The sequence below is a fragment of the Saimiri boliviensis genome, chromosome 6, assembly GCF_048565385.1.
Source record: "Saimiri boliviensis isolate mSaiBol1 chromosome 6, mSaiBol1.pri, whole genome shotgun sequence".
Classification (NCBI taxonomy): domain Eukaryota; kingdom Metazoa; phylum Chordata; class Mammalia; order Primates; family Cebidae; genus Saimiri; species Saimiri boliviensis.
In genome coordinates this window covers 132,374,130-132,395,334 of record NC_133454.1, presented here as the reverse complement: position 1 = coordinate 132,395,334, position 21,205 = coordinate 132,374,130, and the positions used below count along the sequence as shown (strand labels likewise).

The 21,205-nt window shown below is 51.5% G+C and overlaps 2 protein-coding genes across 2 annotated transcripts in view; both read left to right on the top strand.

The window, feature by feature from the left end:
- LOC141584967 (uncharacterized) overlaps nucleotides 1-21,205 on the top strand; it is a 32,299-nt gene that overhangs the window by 9,460 nt on the left and 1,634 nt on the right. The gene's annotated exons all lie outside the window — the stretch shown is intronic.
- On the top strand, nucleotides 281-14,416 carry LOC141584787 (uncharacterized). Its single transcript, XM_074400316.1, has 4 exons — nucleotides 281-402; nucleotides 2,858-2,894; nucleotides 4,004-4,055; nucleotides 10,166-14,416. Exons 1-4 carry the CDS (start codon nucleotides 281-283, stop codon nucleotides 10,846-10,848), a joined length of 894 nt encoding a protein of 297 aa, XP_074256417.1. The 3' UTR covers nucleotides 10,849-14,416.

The following is a 21,205-nucleotide window of genomic DNA, read 5'->3' as shown; positions in this document are numbered from 1 at the left end:
CTCCCCTCTTGCCAGAGGCGGCCACTGCCAAGGTTGGTGGGGGTCTTCCCAGTGCTGTCTTCCTAGCTTTGCTGCCTATATGAGTCCCCAGGTACAACAGGTAGCTTTATTTTGTGTGTTTTCAGCTGTTCACAGATGAGTATCAAAGGGCAACTGTGCTTTCTCCGTTTGATTTTTTTTCACCATGCAGCCTACTTAATTTTTTTATGCAAATGAGCTGAGTTCTTTTGTTTTAGCTGCCCTGTGGGTTTCTGTTGTGTGAACAGACGGTTTAGCCTCGATGGGTCTCATTAGGTTTGCAGTTTTGGCTGCACGAAGCTGTGCTGCTGTGAACATGCTGGTAGCTGTCTTCCGGCGCCCCGCCCCCGCCAGCAGCTTCACTATTGCATGGGACGGTGTCAGGTATTCGGAATTTTGACCCCGACTCAACCCCAAGCCTGCTGAGCCAGAACCTGGTTTTCATTTGTTCGTTTTGAGACAGGGTCTTGCTCTGCAGCCCAGGCTGGAGTGCGGTGATGTGAACTCGGCTCACTGCAGCCTCCACATCCCAGGGCACGTGCCACCATGTAGTTTCTGTAGTTTTCGGTAGAGACAGGGTCTTGCCATGTTGCCCAGACTGGTCTGGACTCCTGCAATCAAACGATCCTCCCACCTCGGCCTCCCAAAGTGCTGGGATTAGAGGCCACCTCGCCCGGCTTCGGAACCTGTGTGTTAACAGGCACAGGAGATCTGTAGGTACATTCCAGTTTTTTTTTTTTTTTTTTTTTTTTTTTTTTTGAGACAGAGTCTTACTCCATCACCAGGCACCAGGCTGGAGTGCAGTGGCATGATCTCGGCTCACTGCAACCTCGACCTCCCAGGTTCAGGCAATTCTCCTGCCTCAGCCTCCCGCGTAGCTGGGACTACAGGCACGCGCCACCACGCCCAGCTAATTTTTGTATTTTTTTAGTAGAGATGGGGTTTCACCACGTTGGCCAGGATGGTCTCAATTTCTTGACCTCGTGATCCACCTGCCTTGGCCTCCCAAAGTGTTGGGATTACAGGCGTGAGCCACCGCGCCTGGCCTTTCTTTCTTTCTTTTTTTTTTTTTTAAGACAGAGTCTCGCTCTATTGCCCAGGCTGGAGTGCAATGGTGCAATCTTGGCTCATTGCAACCTCTGCCTCCCAGGTTCAAGCAATTTTCCCGCCTCAGCCTCCCTAGTAGCTGGGACTACAGGTGTGCGCCACCACGCCCAGCTAATTTTTGCATTTTTTTTTAGGAGAGATGGGGTTTCACCATGTTGGCCAGGCTGGTTTTGAACTCCTGACCTCAGGTGATCCGCCTGCCTCGGCCTCCCAAAGTGCTGGGATTACAGGCGTGAGCACCGGGCCCGGCCACATCTCAGTTTTTTATTGTCCTTTATGCACACTTTTATTTCACTTTAAGGAATATTGTACGGTAAAATGGACTCATTCATGGCATTTAAAAAATTGTGGTAAAATATGCATAACACAAAACAGTCATCTTAACCATTTTTAAGTGTACGGCTTGTGGCCTTAAGTACATTCACATTGTTGTGTGACTATCAGCACCTAGAATTTTCTCATCGGACCGAACCGAAGCTCCATTCCCATTAAACGTTCACTCCCCATTCTCCTCCCAGCCCCTGGCAAACCCCATTCTGCTTTTTGTCCGTAACTTTGCCTACTCTGGGAACCTCCTGTCTGTGGCGTCACGTGCCCTTCTTGGCCGGCTTGTTTCACCTGGCATGCTGTTCTCCAGGGAGGCCATCCATGCTGGAGTGGGGGTCAGAACCCACCTCCTTTTTAAAGCCTGAGTCGTATTCCACCGTGTGGATGGACCCCACTGTGTGGGTCCATTCATCCGTCAGTGGACACCGGGTCGTGTTCAGCTTTTGGCTCTGGCGAGCGAGGCTGCCATGGGCATGGGTGTGCGTGGATTCACTTGAGCTTTCTGTTCTGTTGGGTGTGTACACAGGATTGGAATTGCTGGATCCTACACCGATTCTCTGTGTAGCTTCAAGGAGCCACCGAACTGTTTTCCGCGGCGGCAGCACCAAGCCCCGGTCCCACCAGCAACACGGTGGCCTTCCAATTTCTTGACTTCCTTGCCAGAAGGACTTTTCGAGGTGTGCAGTTCTGTGAATTTTCACACACACGTGGATTCACATTCCATCATCACCATCAGGATACAGGGCCGCTCCGTCTCCTGGGCAGCCTCCCTCGAGCTGTCTTAGAGTCGTGCCTGCCTTCCGCCCTTCCCCCCTGCCTGGGGAGACAGGTCTGGTCTCCACCTGGATATATAGCCTTTGGGGCCTGGTGCAGTGGCTCACGTCTGTCATCCCAGCACTTGGGGAGGCTGAGGCCGATGATTGCCTGAGCTCAGGAATTTGAAACGACCCTGGGCAACGTGGTGAAACTCCGTCTCTGCTAAAACACAAAAAATGAGCCTGGCATGGTGGTGTGCACCCGTAGTCCCGGCTCGCTGGGGGGCTGAGGTGCTAGAATCGCTTGAGCCCCGGAGGCGGAGGTTGCAGTGAGCCGAGATTGTGCCACTGCACTTCAGCCTGGGCTACAGAGTGACGCTCCATCTCAAAAAACAAATCCATCCCTTTGGGAACATCCTGGGGATGGGGTCGCACAGCAGGCAGGCTTCTGCGGCAGCGCTTTTGAGGTCACCCGGGTTGCTGCGGGTGTCAGCAGTCTGTGCCGTTTTAGTCCTGGCTGTGTTTCGTGGCAGGGCTGTACCCCGTTTCGCATTCACTCACTGCGGGATATCTGCCTTGTTTTCAGTTTTTGGAGACTGCCACTAAAGCCACAGTAAATGTCCACGTATACACAGCTTTTGTTTCTCCAGGGCGGATGCCCGGGGGGCCCGCTGCTGTGTGGAGGGCGTAGGTTTCCTTTAGAAGAAACTACCGGACTGTCTTCCAGAGAGGCCATGCCATCTGCACAGCAACCTGGGAGAAACACGGTCACCGTAACCCTGGGGCGGATTTGTCTGAGGAATGTGGGTCTGAGAAGTGGGCTTGCCAGGTGGCAAGCGTTCCCACCTTCCGTGTCCTCAGATATGGCTAAGTTGCCCTGACTGGAGAATTTGAACACACACCCCGCCAGCAGGCTAGGAGAACTCCATTTAAAACCCTTGCCAGGGCCTGGTGCGGTGGCTCACACCTGTAATCCCAGCACTTTGGGAGGCTGAGGCAGGTGGATCATCTGAGGTCAGGAGTCTGAGATCAGCCTGGCCAATGTGGTGAAACCCTGTCTCTACCAAAAAATACAAAAATTAGCTGGGTGTGGTGGGCACCTAGAATCCCAGCTACTAGGGAGGCTGAGGCAGGAGAATCGCTTGAACCCGGGAGATGGAGGTTGCAGTGAGCTGTGATTGTGCCACTGCTCTCCAGGGTTGGAGACAAAAGCAAAATTCTGTCTTGAAAAAATAATAAAATAAAACCCTTGCCGACACTTGGGATTTGAGGTATTTTGATTATAGTCACATTTGCTTGGTAGATTGATGAGGAGGACACTGGACTGACTGTTCTCACGTAGGCTGCATGTTTACTTTGAAGAAGTCCTTCTATATTGCTGTCGGTTGGTTGGTTGGTTTGTTTGAGATGGAGTCTCGCTCTGTCGCCCAGGCTGGAGTGCAGTGGCACCATCTCGGCTCACGGCAGCTTCCTCCTCTCTGGTTCAAGCAATTCTCCCGCTTTAGCTGCCTGACTTGGGAGTAGAGACGGTATTTCACCATCTTTGCCAGGCTGGCCTTGAACTCCTGACCTCGTGATCCACCTGCCTCAGCCTCCCAAAGTGCTGGGATTACAGGCGTGAGCCACCGCGCCCGGCCATATGGCTTGATGTCTTCCTGCTGCATACATTACTCCTGAGCTTATGGTTTCAGTTGCTTTGTGAAAGGCTTCTTATAAAAACCCCGATTTCTGCTGTGCTGTTCTTTGTCACGGGCAGGCTGTCAGATCACCCTCTTTGACGTCTCTCGCTCCTCCAGGCGGCCGTCGGTAGCTTCACTTGGACTTCCCGGGTAGATGGCCACATCGTCGGTGACCTCAGGTTGCTCATTTCCTTGTGTGTTATGTGGGCTGGGATCACCGTGACGGTGCTGAGTGGATGTGGTGACGGTGGGAGCCTCCGCCTCCATTTCCGAGACAGTAGCCAGACGCAAAGCTCAGTGCACACGTTTTCTGGAAGGGTGAATCGTAGGGGTGCGTGTGTGGGGCGGGGGCGGGGGGAAGCACAGGGAAGGCTGCGTCTCACTCAGCTGCTGTGAGGTTTTTTGAAGTTGGAGCTGGCCGCGTCTGCACAGCCCTCCCGAGACCTTGCAGCGACGCTCAGCTCAGAACAGTCCACAGGAGGGAGGAGGGGAGAAGAATTTCTCTGCAAGCTCTTCCTGTCTTCTGCTCTTGTGGGTTGGAGTTACCCTCCTGGGAGATTAACATCGCTGCACCTTCGGGTGGGGTTACTGGCCCCTCTGGGCAGCCGCTGGGCAGGCCGGAGCATCTGAGGGTTTGGGGAGGCTGCAGCAGAGTGCAGAAGCTTCTGGAGCTCCCATTGCTGCAGGAATGTGATGGTCAAATCACAGGCTGGCCCTCCCTGGGCAGCAAGGCAAGGGACTGAGGCAGGGGCCAAGCAGCCGACACACACGTGAGGGGTCTGTGCGGTTCCTGACTTCAAATGGAATATGCTAGAGCGTCCCAGCATGAACAAGTTGCTTGCCAGGCCTGGCCCCAAAGCTGTCACCTGGGTGGCTCACTCCAGCGTGTGTGCAAATAGCCATAAGTTGTCTGCAGCCTCCGTCACCCCTGCATCAGGGAGTCACCTCCCAGCCTCCTGCTAATGCTGCTTCTCCCAAAGGCTATCAGATCAGGACACAGGGGTGCAGGCAGCGCAGTGGGGGTGCCCAGGAGGGGTGGCTTCCCCTGCTCCGCAAGGGTCTGGCTCTGTTGAGGCACTTTTGGTCTAGGCCACTGAGTGGCCACTGGCCACCTCCCAGAGCCGCATGGGAGCTGAATGTCTCAGGTGCTCGCCCCGCTGATCTCATCTTTGGGGACCTGGTCAGCAGCACCTTCACAGTGGCATGCTGGACCCCTCGGGGAGCGGCTGTCATTCCTGTGTTTGGTGTCGTCTGGTGTTGTAGAGACTGGTTTGGGGGGACTCTGTCTTCATCCGGGGTGTCTTTAGACCCCGGCTTGTTACGGTCTCTGGCTCAGGACCTCTGGCTCAGGACCTCCCTGAGAAGGGAGGCAGTAGATCCTCTTCCTTGTGGAGGCAGGTCCTGATGGCACTCAGCCTTCCTCAGGTGAGGGCACTGTTCTCGAGCTCTCAGTGTGCCTCGCCATGGCCAGAGGGGAACAGTCGTGCCCGCAGGCTTGGGACGGCTCTCCCCATGGCTCATGGCAGTCCCTGGGAGTGGCTCCCAGCCCAGGCCATACCGGGGCTGTCGAAGCAGAAGCCCACACAGCAAAGTGCAGAGCTGGATAGAGTGTGGAGTACGCAGGAACCACCTGGCCGTGCCCCGGCCCTGGGGCGTGACGTGGTTGTCCCTGCCCTGGCACGTGGACCATCGCCGCCCTGTGTGTGGACTCGGGTGGCGGGGGCCCCTCTTCTCCCCCCACTCCAGGTCTCCATCCATGGGGTCCCCAGGGCCCCTGCTTCTTGCCGTGTCCTGACCCCTCTGTGACCCAGTCAGCAGCGGGATTTCCCTGCAGGTTGGAGCTCAAGCTGGGGCCTCGAACATTCCCAGGCTCTGAGAAAGGTGTTGCCCAAAATGTTGAAAGTGCAAACACGTTGCTCACCACGTGGAAACTAGCCCCGGACTGAAACCAATTACTTACGCCTCAAACGAGCTCGGAGCCGCCCCTCGCTGTGGACGCACCTGGGGGGGCGTCCCCTTCTCCTGCTGTCCATCTCCAGAAGCTGCTGCGTCTGCGTGTAAGTCCCCAGCGGGGGCTGGACGGGTCACCCTGCTTTTGGGGTGACTCCAGCTGTGGGGTCAGTGGGACAGGGCAGCGTCTCAGGGCTCTATGTGGGGTTACATTGCCATCGGGCTGGCCCTGGTGGTGGCAGTTGGGACAGGGCATGGTTGTGCTTTCTCTGTGGGGCCAGGGATTCTCCTGGTCTTCCCTATAGGACAGTAGTGACCATGGCCCTACTGGGCCGTGTGTGTAGTCCACACTTGTCACGCAGCCTCTAACCATAGACTCAGCCCACTTGAGTGCCAGGAGCATGGCGGCGGAGGGGCCGTGATTCGCCTAGCACCCGCAGCCACGGCGTGGTGAGGGCATTCTCCACAGGCGCTCAGGGAGCCCCGAAGCCTGTGCTGTCGGCTCAGCTGTGTTTCTCTGTTGTTGGCCTTTTGAAGTGCTTTTCCTCCATTTACTGAGATGAGAAAGCGTTTTTCCTCCCTCGTTCTGTGAACGTGGTGAAGGGCATGGGTTGGATTTTGAATGTATAATCAGTCTGTCATCCCTGCTCATGATATGTTTGCTGAATTTTGTTAGATTTTTACATTTGCTCATGAAATATTTGGCAAATACATTTTCTTTCTTTTTTTCTGAGATGGAGTCTCACTCTGTTGCCCAGACTGGAGTGCCGTGGCACGATCTTGGCTCAGCTCACTGCAACCTCCACCTCTTGGGTTTAAGCGATTCTCCTGCCTCAGCCTCCCAAGTAGCTGGGATTACAGGTGCCCGCCACCATGCCTGGCTAATTTTTGTATTTTTAGTGGAGTCCAGGTTTCACCATGTTGGCCAGGCTGGTCTTGAACTCCTGACCTCAAGTGATCCTCCTGCTTCGGCCTCCCAAAGTGCTGGGATTACAGGTGTGAGCCACCGCACCTGTCCACATTTTCTTTCTGGCTGTTTCTAGTTTTGCTACCAAGAGGGTGCTAATCTCATGAAGTCAATTGGGAAACATTTCGTTTTTGCTCTCTAGGAGAGTCTGTGAAAGGCTTGCATATTCATTTCCATTGCTGCGGCAATAAATGATCACAGGTGCGGCCGTTTAGTATTTAAAACAACACAAATGTATTACTTTAAGGTTCTGAAGGCCAGAAGTACAAAATAGGTCTTAATGGTGGGATGTGGTGCCTCATACCTGTAATCCCAGCACCCTGAGGGGCCAAGGCAGGTGGATGATGAGGTCAGGAGATCGAGACCAGCCTGGCCAACATGGTGAAACCCCGTCTATACTAAAAATACACAAATTAGCCAGGGCATAGTAGCACATGCCTATAATTCCAGCTACTCAGAGGGCTGAGGCAGGAGAAATTGCTTGAACCCAGGAGGTAGAGGTTGCAGTGAGCCAAGATTGTGCCACTGCACTCCAGCCTGGGTGACAAGAGTGAAACTCTGTCTCAAAAACAAACAAACAAAAAATCCAAAATAGGTCTTACAAGCTGCGATGAGGTGGTCAGGGAGTGGAGGTGGGTGCTCTGGGGGATGCGTTCCCTGCAGTCTCCGGCTCGGACGGTGCCTGCCTGTGGCACATCCCCATCCATGGAGCACTCGAGCCTTGGTGTCTGTCAGCATCCCTTTGATCCTGACCCTCTGACCTCCATCTTATCCAGACTCTCATGATCACATCACAGCCACCTGAATGATCCAGGTCCCCATCTTGGGGTCCCTAACCTTCACTGCATTGCAAAGTCCCTCTTGCCATGGAGGGTAACAGGGAGGAATCACTCAGAAAGCTGCAGCCACAGGTTCCACGGATGAGGATGTGGACATTTTTGGGTGTCCGTTATTCTGTCTACCACAATGGGTATTATTTCTTCCTTAAGTGTCTGGAAGAATTCATATATGAAGACATCTAGCCTGGTGCTTCCTTTGGTGTTCTTGTTTAATTTTTAATTTTTATTTTTCAGATGGTGCCTCACTATGTTGCCCAGCCTGGTCTTTAACTCCTGGGCTCAAGCAGTCTCCCCATCTTGGCCTCCCAAAGTGCTGGGGTTACAGGTGTGAGCCACTGTCCCTGACTATGGGAAGGGTTTTTTTTTTTTAATTTTTTTGAGACAGAGCCTTGCTCTTGTTGCCCAGGCTGGAGTGCAGTGTTACAATCTTGGCTCACTGCAGCCTCCGCCTCCTGGGTTCAAGAAATTCTCCTGCCTCAGCCTCCTGAGTAGCTGGGATTACAGGCGCCCACTACCATACCCAGCTAATTTTTATATTTTTAGTAGAGACAGGGTTTTGTCTTGTTGGCCAGGCTGGTCTTGAACTCCTGACCTCATGATCTGGCCACCTCAGCCTCCCAAAGTGCTGGGATTACAGGTGTGAGCCACCATGCCTGGCCTGGGAAGGTTTTTAATTACAGGTTCAATTTCTCTGATGGCTGTAGGACTGTTTACAATTCCTATTTCACCTTGTGTCAGTGGTGGTGAAGTTGTGTTTTTCAAGGAATTTGTCTGTTTTATCTAAATTTTCAAGTTATGCATGTAAATTTATTTTATCTCCCCACACCCCAAATAATCAAATGCCCTCTGAGCTTCATTCCCAAAATCTGCAGAACGAGGCCCAAGGTTGAGGACCAGGGAAGGGAGGCAGAGCCCAGTATTTTCCTCCTCGAGGTGGGGACTGCTATGGGCTGAATGTTCAGGCCCGCAAGTTCACTGTGACGATATTGGGAGGTGAAGCCTTTGGGACGTGATTATGTCATGAGGGTGGAGCCTGGAATTGCTGAACTTATAAAAGAGACCCCAGGCTGGGCGTGGTTGCTCATGCCTGTAACCCCAGTAATTTGGGAAGTGGAGATTGCTTGAGGTCAGGAGTTCAAGGCCAGCCTGGCCAACCTGGTGAAACCCTGTCTCTACTAAAAATACAGAAATTAGCCAGTCCCGGTGGTGCGTGCCTGTAATCCCAGCTACTTGTGGGGCTGAGACAGGAGAATCACTTGAACCTGGGAGGTGGAGGCTGCAGTGAGCTGAGATGGCACCAATGCACTTCAGCCAGAGTGACAGAGCAGGACTCTATCTCAAACAAAACAAAACGAAAACTCAGAGAGCTCCCTTGGCCCTCACAAGACACCAGATTTGCTGGCATCTTTATTTATTTTTAGACAGTGTCTCGCTCTCTCACCCATGCTGTAGTACAGTGGCATGATCACTGTTTGCTGCGGCCTCAACCCCCTAGCTCAAGTGATTCTCCCACCTCGGCCTCCAGAGTAGCTGGGACCACAGGTGTGTGCTGCCACACTTGGCTAATTTTGTTCTATTTTTTGTAGAGACAGGGTCTCGCTGTGTTGCCCCGACTGGACTCAAACTCCTGGACTTGTGATTCTCCCACCTCGGCCTTCCAAAGTGCTGAGAATACAGGCGTGAGCCTTGCTGGCATCTTTAATTCAGACTGCCAGCATCCAGAACCCTGAGAAATACACTTCAGCTGCTCATACCAGGCCATGGGATTCTGTTACATTGGCCCAAAGAGACTAAGACCAGGTATTGAACAGGCCGTGACGCCCTCCCTCCCCCAGTTGATTGATCTTGCCTGATCAAGGCAAGACATCCCTGCCCTGGGCCAGATGCCAAGAGGGTGTGGTGGGGCTGCACAGCGAGGGGCGGAGCCAGGTGGCCACTGGTGCTCCTGCCTGTGACCGCCACGGTGTCCAGGGCCCCCGCTGGCCAGGGCACCACACCTGCAGCCCTGGTCTGGTTCAGGGCAGGTGTGTAGGGTTCTCAGGGGACACAATGCAGCCACAGATGCCCCCCCCCACCCCCGAGAGAGAAATAAGCAGATAAATACACCAAGACAGCTGTGGGGTGCTGGGGTGAGTGGTTTATTGGATGTTGACAGGACAGAGATCCGAACTCCTAGTGACTGCATAGTGAGCGAGCACCCCGGGCTGGCCTGCAGGGGTGTCCGTGCTGATCGCGGACGTGGTGGCAGCAGGCAGGGCTTGGGGACCGGCATGTGCTGCAGGCTGGGGCGGGGTGGTCTCCAGATGCCTGGAAGGAGGCCTTGAAAGGCATTCTTCTTGGACATGGGGGCCCATGGCATTTCTTAGCAGGAGGTCAAAGAGAAGTGTTCATGCTTGGCAAGGCGGGAGGGCAGGAGATAGGGCAGTGGGTGTGGAAGGAGAGTCTGGCTCACTGGGTGCCAGGAAAAGGAGGTAAAGGCTGGGAAGTAACCCCTGGCTTCTGACCAGAGATGGCCATGGTAAGAGTCCTGCAAAGCCAGAAATCAGATCTTGCACTGGCAGCACACGGGGGCACAGCAGCTGGACTGGCAGCAGGATGACCCACAGCCTGAGGAGCAGCAGCAGGGCTTGCAGCAGCTGGACTGGCAGCAGCCACAAGAACCACAGCCTCCCTTGGATCCTCCACAGGAGTCACAGCCCCCCTTGGAGCCCCCACAGGAGCCACAGCTGCAGCAGGAACAGGCTGGCACACAGCAGCACACGGGCTTGCAGCAGCAGACAGGCACACAGCAGCTAGAGCCACAGCCCCCACAGCTGGAGCCACAGCCCCCACAGCTGGAGCCACAGCCCCCACAGGAGACATACCCCCCCTTAGAGCCCCCACAGGAGCCACAGGCCCCCTTAGAGCCCCCACAGGAGCCACAGCCCCCCTTAGAGCCCCCACAGGAGCCACACACCCCCTTAGAGCTCCCACAGGAGCCACAGCCCCCCTTGGAGCCCCCACAGGAGCCACAGCCCCCCTTGCAGCCCCCACAGGAGCCACAGCTGCAGCAGGAACAGGCTGGCACACAGCAGCACACGGGCTTGCAGCAGCAGACAGGCACACAGCAGCTGGAGCCACAGCCCCCACAGCCGGAGCCACAGCCCCCACAGCCGGAGCCACAGCCTCCAGAGCAGCCACAGCAGCCCATGTTTCTGGTGGGTTGAGGGTGGAGCAGGTAGAGGAGCAGGTGAGAGGGAGGGGCAGGTGTGGAGCTCCCTGAGCCTGGGTGCTTTATATACCTGCCCAGGGTCAGGTGTGAGGCTGGGCACACAGTCACTTCCTGGTTCCTGTTTGTGCCATTTTTAGGGCCCCCTTTTCTTGTTTCCTCTAGATCAGCCCTTGGTGTTAGACCCATGTGCCATTAATGTTTATGGGCTACTCGGTGAGCCCCAGCTCTTGTTGAATCTGTGTCCAGACTTGAGGGAGGCCCCCAAGTGTCCAGCCCCTCCCTGTGAACTCCAGAGTCACACTGGATTTACAAAAGCATCTGTTTTAGGCAGGGCATGGTGGCTCACACCTGTAATCGCAGTACTTTGGAGGCCTAGGCAGGTGGATCACTTGAGGTCAGGAGTTCAAGACCAGCCTGGCCAAAATGGTGAAACCCCATGTCTACTAAAAACACAAAAATTAGCCAGATGTGGTAGCTCACGTCTGTAATCCCAGCACTTTGGGAGGCTGAGGCAGGAGAATTGCTTGAACCCAGGAGCTGGAGGTTGCAGTGAGCAGAGATCTCACTACTGCCTGGCACCACTCTAGCCTGGGCAACAGGGCAAGACTGTTTCAAAAAAAGTAATTTATTTTAGTTGTACAGATGATATAGAGAAAATTTATTTAAAGGATATAAAAAAAAACCTCACTCAACTTGCAAACATGGCCTAAAGAAATGAAGTCTCTTTTAAAAATAAATTATTCCCTATACAAATGGTATAGAGAAATTCGAGAAATTATTAGGGTTGGATGGAAACGATATGGGGAGATGTATGGACAGACGTGCCATTTCTTTCCACATTCTCTAGAATCATTTATTGAAAAAATTTTAAAAAAATCCACTCAACTTGGGAAACAGCGGCCTGAAGAACTGGAGTCTCCGTTCACACACCTCTCCATGTCATTTCCATCCCATCCTAACAATTTCTTGAATTTGGAATTTACCTCTCTCGTGAAGGTCTTGATGCTCCTACTCAGATGTATGTTCCTTTAAAAATGTTTTGTGGCTGGGCACGGTGCCTCATGCCTGTAATCTCAGCACTTCGGGAGGCCGAGGTGGGGAGATCAGTTGAGTCCAGGATTTCGAGAGCAGCCTGACCAACATGGTGAAAACTTGTCTCTACTAAAAATACAAAAATGAGCTGGGCATGGTGGCATGCGCCCATAATCACAGCTACTGGGAGGCTGAGGCAGGGGAATTACTTGACCCTGGGAGGCAGAGGTTGCAGTGAGCTGAGATCACGCCACTGCACTCCAGCCTGGGTGGCAGAGCAAGACTCTGTCTCAAAAAAAAAAAAAAGAAAAAAAAAACAGTTTTACTTGCTTAAAACTTCATGTAAGGGATATTACACTGTATTTCTCTTTGTGTAAATTGCTTTTGAAAAAAATACATGTTAGGTTAAAGAGATTTTTCTCTAGGGGACATGTATGGTTCTCCTTTATCCGTTTTCTCTGGTCTCTAAACATATTTACTTCTCCATTTACATGCTGGACATTTCGTTTCCTTTTTGTTGTTATTTCAAGCAAACGGCACCTTTCTTGCCCGAAGCGCCTCCTGCAGGTGTGGGTACCTGAAGGTGAGGAGGTTCTTATTCCCAAGCTGTCTTCCCAAGAGGCCCTCCCAGCCAGCTGCTGTCCAACCAGCATTGCTTGAGAGCTCCCGTTTCCCGGCCCCCCCACCCAAACTTGCAACTCTGGACTTACACCCTGCATGTGGGTGTGTAACTGTGGTTTGATCTGCCCTCTTCCTCGTTACTAGCAATGTCCTGCCTCTTTCCATACAGTCACCTGTCATTAGAGTCTCGTTAATTTCACGTCCTTGGCTCACCACACAAAATTGAGATAGTTATTATATTACCATTATTAATTTTTGAGACGGAGAGTCTCCTTCTGTCTCCTAGGCTGGAGTGCAGTGGCACAATTTCGGCTCTCTGCAACCTCCGCCTTCCTGGCTCCAGCAATTTTCCTGCCTCAGCCTCCTGAGTAGCTGGGATTACAGGCGTGTGCTACCACACCCTGGCTAATTTTTGTATTTTTAGTTGAGATAAGGTTTCACCATGTTGGCCAGGCCTGTCTCAAACTCCCGACCTCCAGTGATCCACTTGCCTTGCCCTCCCAAAGTGCAAGGATTACAGGCATGAGCCACTGTGCCTGGCCAAGATTGTTATTATTTTTATTGGTGTCTGAAGTTCTCTGAGTTTTCTGGATTTTTTTTTTTTTTAACGGAGTCTCACTCTGTTATGAGGCTAAAGTGCAGTGGTGTGATCTTGGCTCACTGCAACCTGACTCCCTGGTTCAAGAGATTCTCTTGCCTCAGCCTCCCGAGTAGCTGGGACCACAGGTGCATGCCACCACGCCCAGCTAATTTTTGTATTTTTAGTAGAGATGAGATTTCACCATGTTGGCCAGGATGGCATTGATCTTCTGACCTCGGGATCTGCCTGCCTCGGCCTCCCAAAGTGCTGGGATTACAGGTGTGAGCCACTGTGCCCGGCCTTTTTTTTTTTTTTCTTTTTTTGAGACAGAGTTTTGCTCTTGTTGCCCAGGCTGGAGTGCGATGGCATGATCTTGGCTCACCACAACCTTCACCACCTGGGTTCAAGCGATTCTTCAGCTTTAGCATCCGGAGTAGCTGGATTATAGGCGCCTGTAACCATGCCCATCTAATTTTGTGTTTTTAGTAGAGACGGGGTTTCTCCATGTTGGTCAGGCTGGTCTCAAACTCCCAACCTCAGGCGATCCACCCGCCTCGGCCTTTCAAAGTGCTGGGATTACAGGGTGAGCCGCTGCACTCGGCTGGATGTTCTGGGTTCTAATCAATAATGTGCATTTTTGTGGCTCTCTTGTTCCTGTCTGTGACTTTTCAGTTTGTTCTTTTTTGTTGACGTCTGGTGTCCCGAGTTTTAAAATTTGAATGTTGTAAAATGTAGTAATCTTTTTCTTGAGCATTTACGTGTTTGTTTCTCATTCAGGAAATCCTTCTTTTCCCCAAGATCATTCAGCAATCCTGTGTGTGTGTGTGTGTGTGTGTGTGTGTGCACTGAAGTTTGGAACTTTGGAGTTTAACAACCCTACCTGGAGAAGAACTGTGTCTTTTTTGAAGTGGGGATTCCCTGTGTTTCTTTTTCCTGGATAGATCACTACTTGGCTGGCGCCCTTGGCCTTCCCCGTGGACTACCGTGCCACGTCTCTCCACGCTGCCGTTTCCTGGCTTTCTGGTGGCCCCTTTGGTCTCTCAGTTACCCTGTTCTAATATCCTGCTACCTTCACTGGCGAAGCTGACAGTGACCTGGACGGCCAGGGCCAGCCCCAACCCTGTGTTCCTCTGTCTATATGGGGACTCACCAAATTTTGTGAAGAATCCTTGTCGGCGTTTTGTAACATGTGCCTTGGTTGTAGATTAATTTGGGAGAGAATGGGCATTTTAAAAAGATTTTGAATATTCTTACCTGTGGATATCATTTATTTCCCAAGTTGTTTGGAAGATCTTTAAAACTGAATAAAGTTAATTTTTCTTTTTGCATGAAGAGCTTGCACTGGTGAGATTCACTGTCATCGACTCCTCCTCACTGGTTGCTGGTGTAGATGGTACCTTTTAAAGTTGTATGTTCTGACTCCTGTTGATTGAGTTGTGCATGTGGATCCTGTTCTCTGCAAACCTGCCAAGGCCGAGTTTTCATTCTACTTGTTTTTCTGTAGGTTCTTTTTGGTTTCCCACATCAACACATATTTTTGGTGAATTTTGAAAGTATTTGTTGTTCCTTTGTAATCCTGGTATCTTTTATTTCTTTTTATGGTTTACGCTACGGATGGGGACAATGTTTTAACAGCATAGTGAGTAATGTGGTTTCATTCCTGATTTTAAAGGTACTGCTTCTCACATTTTACCATTAGGTAAAATGTTATAAATTTTTTCCTTTTTTTTTTTTTTTTGACAGGGGTCTCACTATGTTGCCCGGGTTGGTCTCAAACTCCTGGGCTCAGGCCATCCCCCTGTCCCAGCCTCCCAGAGCGCTGGGATTACAGGCATGAGCCACATGCCCGGCCTAAAGTTTTGAAAGAACATTTGATCAGATGAAGGGAGGTCCCTGTCATTCCTAATTTGCCAGTTATCTTTCCTTTGTCTTCAGAGGACACTGAACTTTACTGGATAGCTTTCTGCAGCTGTTGAAATGATCAGATAGGCTTCTCCTTTAGTTAATATGGTGAATTTTAGGATAGATTTTAAAATGTCAATAATCCTTGCATTGCTGGGGGTTATTGCAACTTACACAGGTATTATTGTTTTTTTACATTTTGGATTTGCTTTGCTAAAATAGATATTTTTCTTTTTTCACTCTATCACCTGGTCTGGAGTGCAGTGGTGCAATCACAGCTCACTGCAGCCTCAATCTCCTGGGCTCAAGTGATCCTCCTGCCTCAGCCTCCTGAGCAGCTGAGACTACAAGCATGTGTCACCACGCCCAGCTAATTACATTATTATTATTTATTTTTGGTAGAGACAGCCACCACACCCAGCTGCCTATTTTTAACAGCTGCTAAATTCACCATTATTTGCCATTTTTCATCCCTGCTTCAGGATATACATGTCCTTTCTCCTGCCCAACTTTTTTTTTTTCTCATCAGTTTTGCTAAAGGTTGTTGATTTTCTGTCTTTTAAAAGACTAGCTTTTGGTTTTGTTGATTCTCTTTGTTGTATGTTTTTTTGGTTTTTGTTTTCGTATGTTTTAAATATTTTTGTTTATTTCTGCTCGTACCTTTATTTTCTCCATTATTCTTTCTGTGCTGGGGAGCATGGCTGTCTGCCAGATGTGGGGTCAGGCCAGGAACTGTGGAACAGAGAGATGCCACCATGTGGTCTTTCCTTCTCTCTCCAGCTCCCTTTTCCCCTTACTTTTCTGAAGTCATTTTCATCCAGTTTCTTTCAGCCTTTCTGTGTGCTTCCAAGCGAAGGCTGTGTCTTGTGACTACCGTGGAGCTGGTTTAAAAGCTCCAGTGTTTTGAGGTCTCCATTTTTCACCCCATAGGCTGAGCCCATGGGGTTATGTTTTCTGATATGTGTGGGTTGGCTCCCGCCATCCTTTGCATTCAACTGTCCTGTCCCGTTTTAGTGCTTCCTTCCTCCTCTTCTCTTACATGGAGTTTTTAAGGTTCTGTTTTTGTTTTGCTTTGACTGACTTAGAAGTTATATACTCTATTCCTGTTTTTAGCAGCATTTCATGTTTATTTTTAAACAAAACATTGTCTACACGTGACTGCCCTCTCTTCCTCCCCTGCTGAGAGGGGGCAGGCAGCTGGGGACAGCTTCTCCTCCTGCCCAGCTCCTCCCGTGTCAGCTGCCACGTTTCTCCAGTGTCTTAGCTCCTCCCACGTTGCTCGTCATTGTCTATTTAGAGTCAGTGTTTTCATAAACTCGCCACACGTCCGCCAAGGACTCTAGGCGTGGTTCTTGCTTACATCCTCCTCCTCCTCCCGGGTCCGGTTTCCTCCTTCCTGAAAACGTCCCCTGGAAGTTTCCTCCTGAGCATTCGTCAGTAGACAGCCCGCAGTTTGGTAAAGAGGTGGCTTTATGTGGCCTGCTCCTGGGCTCGAGCCGTCCGCCCTCCTCAGCCTCCCCAGCAGCTGGGACCACGGGCGCATCCACCACGCTCAGCTAATTCGAACTATTTTTGTAGCCATGGGGTCACCCCAAGGGGTCCAAGCTGGTCTGGAGTTCCTGGGCTCAAGGCATCTTCCGACCTCGGCCTCCCAAAGTGCTGGGATGACAGGCGTGAGCCACGCGCCCGGCCGGCCCTCACTCTAGAAAAACGTTTCGGCCGAGCAGGAAACGCCTCAGCGCGTGAAAGATGTCGCCCGCGGCTGTTCTGTCTGCTACCGGCTCAGTTTCTCTACCCCTCCGCTGGAGGCCCCGGCCGTCCGCGCCCGCCATGGAGGCTGCGCATCTGATTCTCCCGCTGGCTTCACACCACGTTTCCCGCACCCGGGGTTCCGGTCTCCTCCACTGCCTCCCCGCACCCGGGTTCCCGTCTCCTCCACTTCCTCCCCGCACCCGGGTTCCGGTCTCCTCCACTTCCTCCCCGCACCCGGGTTCCGGCCTCCTCCACTTCCTCTCCGCACCCGGGGTTCCGGTCTCCTCCACTTCCTCCCCGCACCCGGGGTTCCGGTCTCCTCCACTTCCTCCCCGCACCCGGGTTCCGGTCTCCTCCACTTCCTCCCCGCAGCTGGGTTCCGGTCTCCTCCACTTCCTCCCCGCACCCGGGTTCCGGTCTCCTTCACTTCGTCCCCGCACCTGGGGTTCCGGTCTCCTCCACTTCCTCCCCGCACCCGGGTTCCCGTCTCCTCCACTTCCTCCCCGCACCCGGGTTCCCGTCTCCTCCACTTCCTCCCCGCACCCAGGGTTCCGGTCTCCTCTACTTTCTCCCCGCACCCGGGGTTCCCGTCTCCTCCACTTCCTCCCCGCACCCGGTTTCCGGTCTCCTCCACTTCCTCCCCGCATCCGGGGTTCCGGTGTCCTCCACTTCCTCCCCGCACCCGGTTTCCGGTCTCCTCCACTTCCTCCCCGCACCCGGTTTCCGGTCTCCTCCACTTCCTCTCCGCACCCGGGGTTCCGGTCTCCTCCACTTCCTCCCCGCAGCTGGGTTCCGGTTCCGCCTGCGGAAACTCTCGGCCTCGCCTTTCCCGAGTCTCTCTCGTGTCCAGTCGGCGCGTGTCAGGTCCGCTGCGAGTCTCCACGTGTCTTTGTTAAGCGCAGCCTCACTGAGAGAAAAGGCGCGGATCGTACAGTTCATCCATTTAAAACGGCACGGTCCGGCAGGGCGCCGTGGCTCACGCCTGTAATCCCCTCACTTTTGGAGGCCCAGGCAGGCGGATCACCTGAGATCAGGGGTTCGAGACCAGCCTGGCCACCATGGCAACGCCCGTCTCTACTAAAGATGCAAACGTTAGCCAGGTGTGGTGGCACGCGCCTGTAGTCCCCGCCGCCCGGGAGGCTGAGGCAGGAGAATTGCCAGGACGCGGGAGGCGGAGGCTGCGGGGAGCCGAGATCCGCAGTCTCCTCACAGAAAAGGGTGGTGGATGTGGGAAACGGGGCCGTGAATCGAATGGAACACGCTTCCGGGGCCGTAGATAATGTGCTGTCTTTTTATGTAGCAGTACATGCAAAAAGCACCCGATTTGCTCGAAAGGTGAGAAACAACAAAATTTATAACCATCACGAACGTCAATAACATACACAAGGCCGGATGCAGAGGCTCGCATCTGTAATCCCAGCACTTTGGGAGGTCGGCGCGGGTGGATTACTTGAGTCCAGGAGTTCGAGACCAGCCTGGGCAACATGGTAAAACTCTGTCTCTACAAAAAAACCCCACAAAAATTAGCTGGGCATGGAGGTGTGCGACTGTAGTTCCAGCTGCTTGGGAGGCTGAGGCAGGAGGATCGTTTGAGCCCAGGACGTGGCGGTCGCAGTGAGCTGAGATTGCACCGTTGCGCTTTAGCTCCAGCCTGGGTGACAGAGCGAGACCTGTCTCAAAAGCAAAAACAAACCCAAGAAAAACAAAACCGAAAAACATATACACTAAAAAACACTACGTATTTGTCATGAGTATGTGCGCATGTATGTAAATAAACTTACGGAAGATGAATTGGAAAGATATGTGCAAGGATCAATGCCTATGGGTGGAGAGGAAGGTGGCACTTGGGGTAATGATGGAGAAAAAAGTTAAATAATAACAAGAAGGTCTATGTAGGGTTCATTAGTCGAGGATTGTGATCTGTACAATTCTCAGCACATAAATGATGCATAAATATGTGTGCGCATATATATATATATATATATATATATATATATATATATATTTTTTTTTTTTTTTTTGAGCTGGAGTCTCACTCTTGTTGCCCAGGCTGGAGTGTTGTGGTGCGATCTCGGCTCAGTGCAACTTCCACCTCCTGGGTTCAAGTGATTCTCCTGCCTCAGCCTCTTGAGTACCTATTATTACAGGCACAGGCCACCACTCTTGCTGTGTGTTTTGTTGTTGTTGTTGTTGTTGTTGTTTGTATTTTTAGTAGAGACGGGGTTTCACCATGTTGGTCAGGCTGGTCTCGAACTCCTGACCTCAGGTGATCCTCCCACCTCCGCTTTCCAGTGCTGGGATCACAGGTGCGAGCCGTGGCACCCACCGAGCCCTTGTTTTTATTTTGTCTACTATTAATATAGCTTTCTTTGCATGTTATATCTTTTTCTACCCCCCCCTTTTTTTTACCTTTTGAAACCTAATGTTTTAGATGAAACATTTGACTTTACATAGAGTTACACATTTTTAAAGAAAACTAGTCTAGCAATCTATATTTAAACTAGAGCACTTTATGCATTTACTTATAATTTGAAATATTTGGGTTTAAATCTGTGTTCTTAATTTGAATTTTCTATTGCATCACCTGATCTATGTTTCTTTTTCTCTTACATTCTTTTTTATTAGTGCTGTTTTATTATTCCAGTTTTTTTCTAACAGTTTGTCACACACAACTTCGATTGTCTCCCCCTAATGATTCCTGCTACATGTAGGAGTCTTGGGTCTTCTTTGCTTCTTTTCCATTTTTGTCATTGTCTCTTGAATCCTTTTTAGCTCTTCATTTCTTTTTGGCTTTTAAAATTTTTTATGCTTCTTCTTCTTATTTTTTGAGACGGAGTCTCACTCCGTCGCCAGGCTGGAGTACAGTGGTGCGATCCCGGCTCACTGCAACTTCCATTTTCAAGCAACTCTCCTGCCTCAGCCTCCCGAGTAGTTGGGACCACAGGCACGCACCATCACACCCGGCTAATTTTTTGTACTTTTAGTAGAGACAGGGTTTCACCATGTTGGCCAGGATGGTCTCAATCTCTTGACCTCGTGATCTACCCGCCTTCTAAAGTGCTGGGATTACAGGCGTGAGCCACCACGCCTGGCCTAGAATTTATTGTACTTACTTACTCATGTGTTTGCCCCATTTTAGATTTTATTTTATTTTATTATTATTATTATTATTATTTGAGACGGAGTTTCGCTCTTGTTACCCAGGCTGGAGTGCAATGGCGCGATCTCGGCTCACCGCAACCTCCGCCTCCCGGGTTCAGGCAGTTCTCCTGCCTCAGCCTCCTGAGTAGCTGGGACTACAGGCATGCGCCACCGTGCCCAGCTGATTTTTTGTATTTTTAGTAGAGACGGGGTTTCACCATGTTGACCAGGTTGGTCTCAATCTCTTGACCTCGTGATCCACCCACCTCGGCCTCCCAAAGTGCTGGGATTACAGGCTTGAGCCACCGCGCCCAGCCCTTAAATTTTATTTCTAGAGTGATTTCTTTTATCTCTAATTTCCTCTTGAGTGATGTCACCTCATTTAGCAGTTCTTCCACTTATGGCTTTTGTTGTTCATTTTTGTCTTTTCTTTTGAAACGGGGTTTCACTTCATTGCCCAGCCTGGAGTGCAGTGGCAGGATCATGGTGCCCTGCAGCCTCAGCCTCCCAGACTCAAGCCATCCACCCATGTCAGCTTCGCTAGTAGCTGGGACTAAAGACACACACCACCATGCCCACTTAATTTTAAAAATGTTTTGTAGAGCTGTGGGTCCCACTATGTTGCCCAGGCTGGTTTTGAACTCTTGGCCTCAAGTGATCCTCCTGCCTCAGCCCCAAATTGCAGGGATTACAGGCACGAGCCACCACATGCAGCCTCATTTATGTCTGTATCATTTCCTTTCATTGTTGATTAGCTCCTTTGGGAACAGTCGGCTACCACTGTGATCTGTTTCACGGCAGGTCTCCCCGGCATTCTTTCATTACCTGTAAGGACTTACCGAGGGCCCTTGCACCCACTCAGCAATGGAGGGAGGAAAGCCTTCCCCATTTCAGGAGCCGAATTCAAAATTCATGCTGTGCTTTTCCAGCAAATGCCTGTTGGTGACTGTGAGGTTTCCTGCTTTCCTCTCTGTGAGATGTTTCTTTGCTCTCTCCTGCACGGACCCTGAAACCCTGGCTGACTGCGGCTCTTGGAAACTTGTCCTGACAGGCTTGTATTTTCAGGTTCCCTTGCTGTTGTTGTCTTTGGTTTATGGAGACAAAGTCTCATGTTATGTTGCCCAGGAGTTCAGAGGCACAATCAAAACTCACTGCAGCCTCAAGATCCCGGGCTCAAGCCATCCTCCTGCCTCAGCTTCCCCAGTAGCCAAGGCTACAGGTGTGCGCCATCAGGCCCGGCTTACCTGGCTTTATTATAAGTCTCCACCGTGCATTTTCGGTTTTGTTACTGATTTGCTTGGTGCCTTGTGGGCTGTGGGAATGT

Bases quoted from the DNA above. Each gene is read 5' to 3' on its own strand.
- LOC141584787 (XM_074400316.1), top strand. From the start codon at position 281: ATGGGTCTCATTAGGTTTGCAGTTTTGGCTGCACGAAGCTGTGCTGCT. The intron at 403-2,857 runs GTATTCGGAATT...TTGTTTCTCCAG, and splicing joins ATTGCATGGGACGGTGTCAG to GGCGGATGCCCGGGGGGCCC. The intron at 4,056-10,165 runs GTGACCTCAGGT...GGCCATGGTAAG, and splicing joins GGTAGATGGCCACATCGTCG to AGTCCTGCAAAGCCAGAAAT.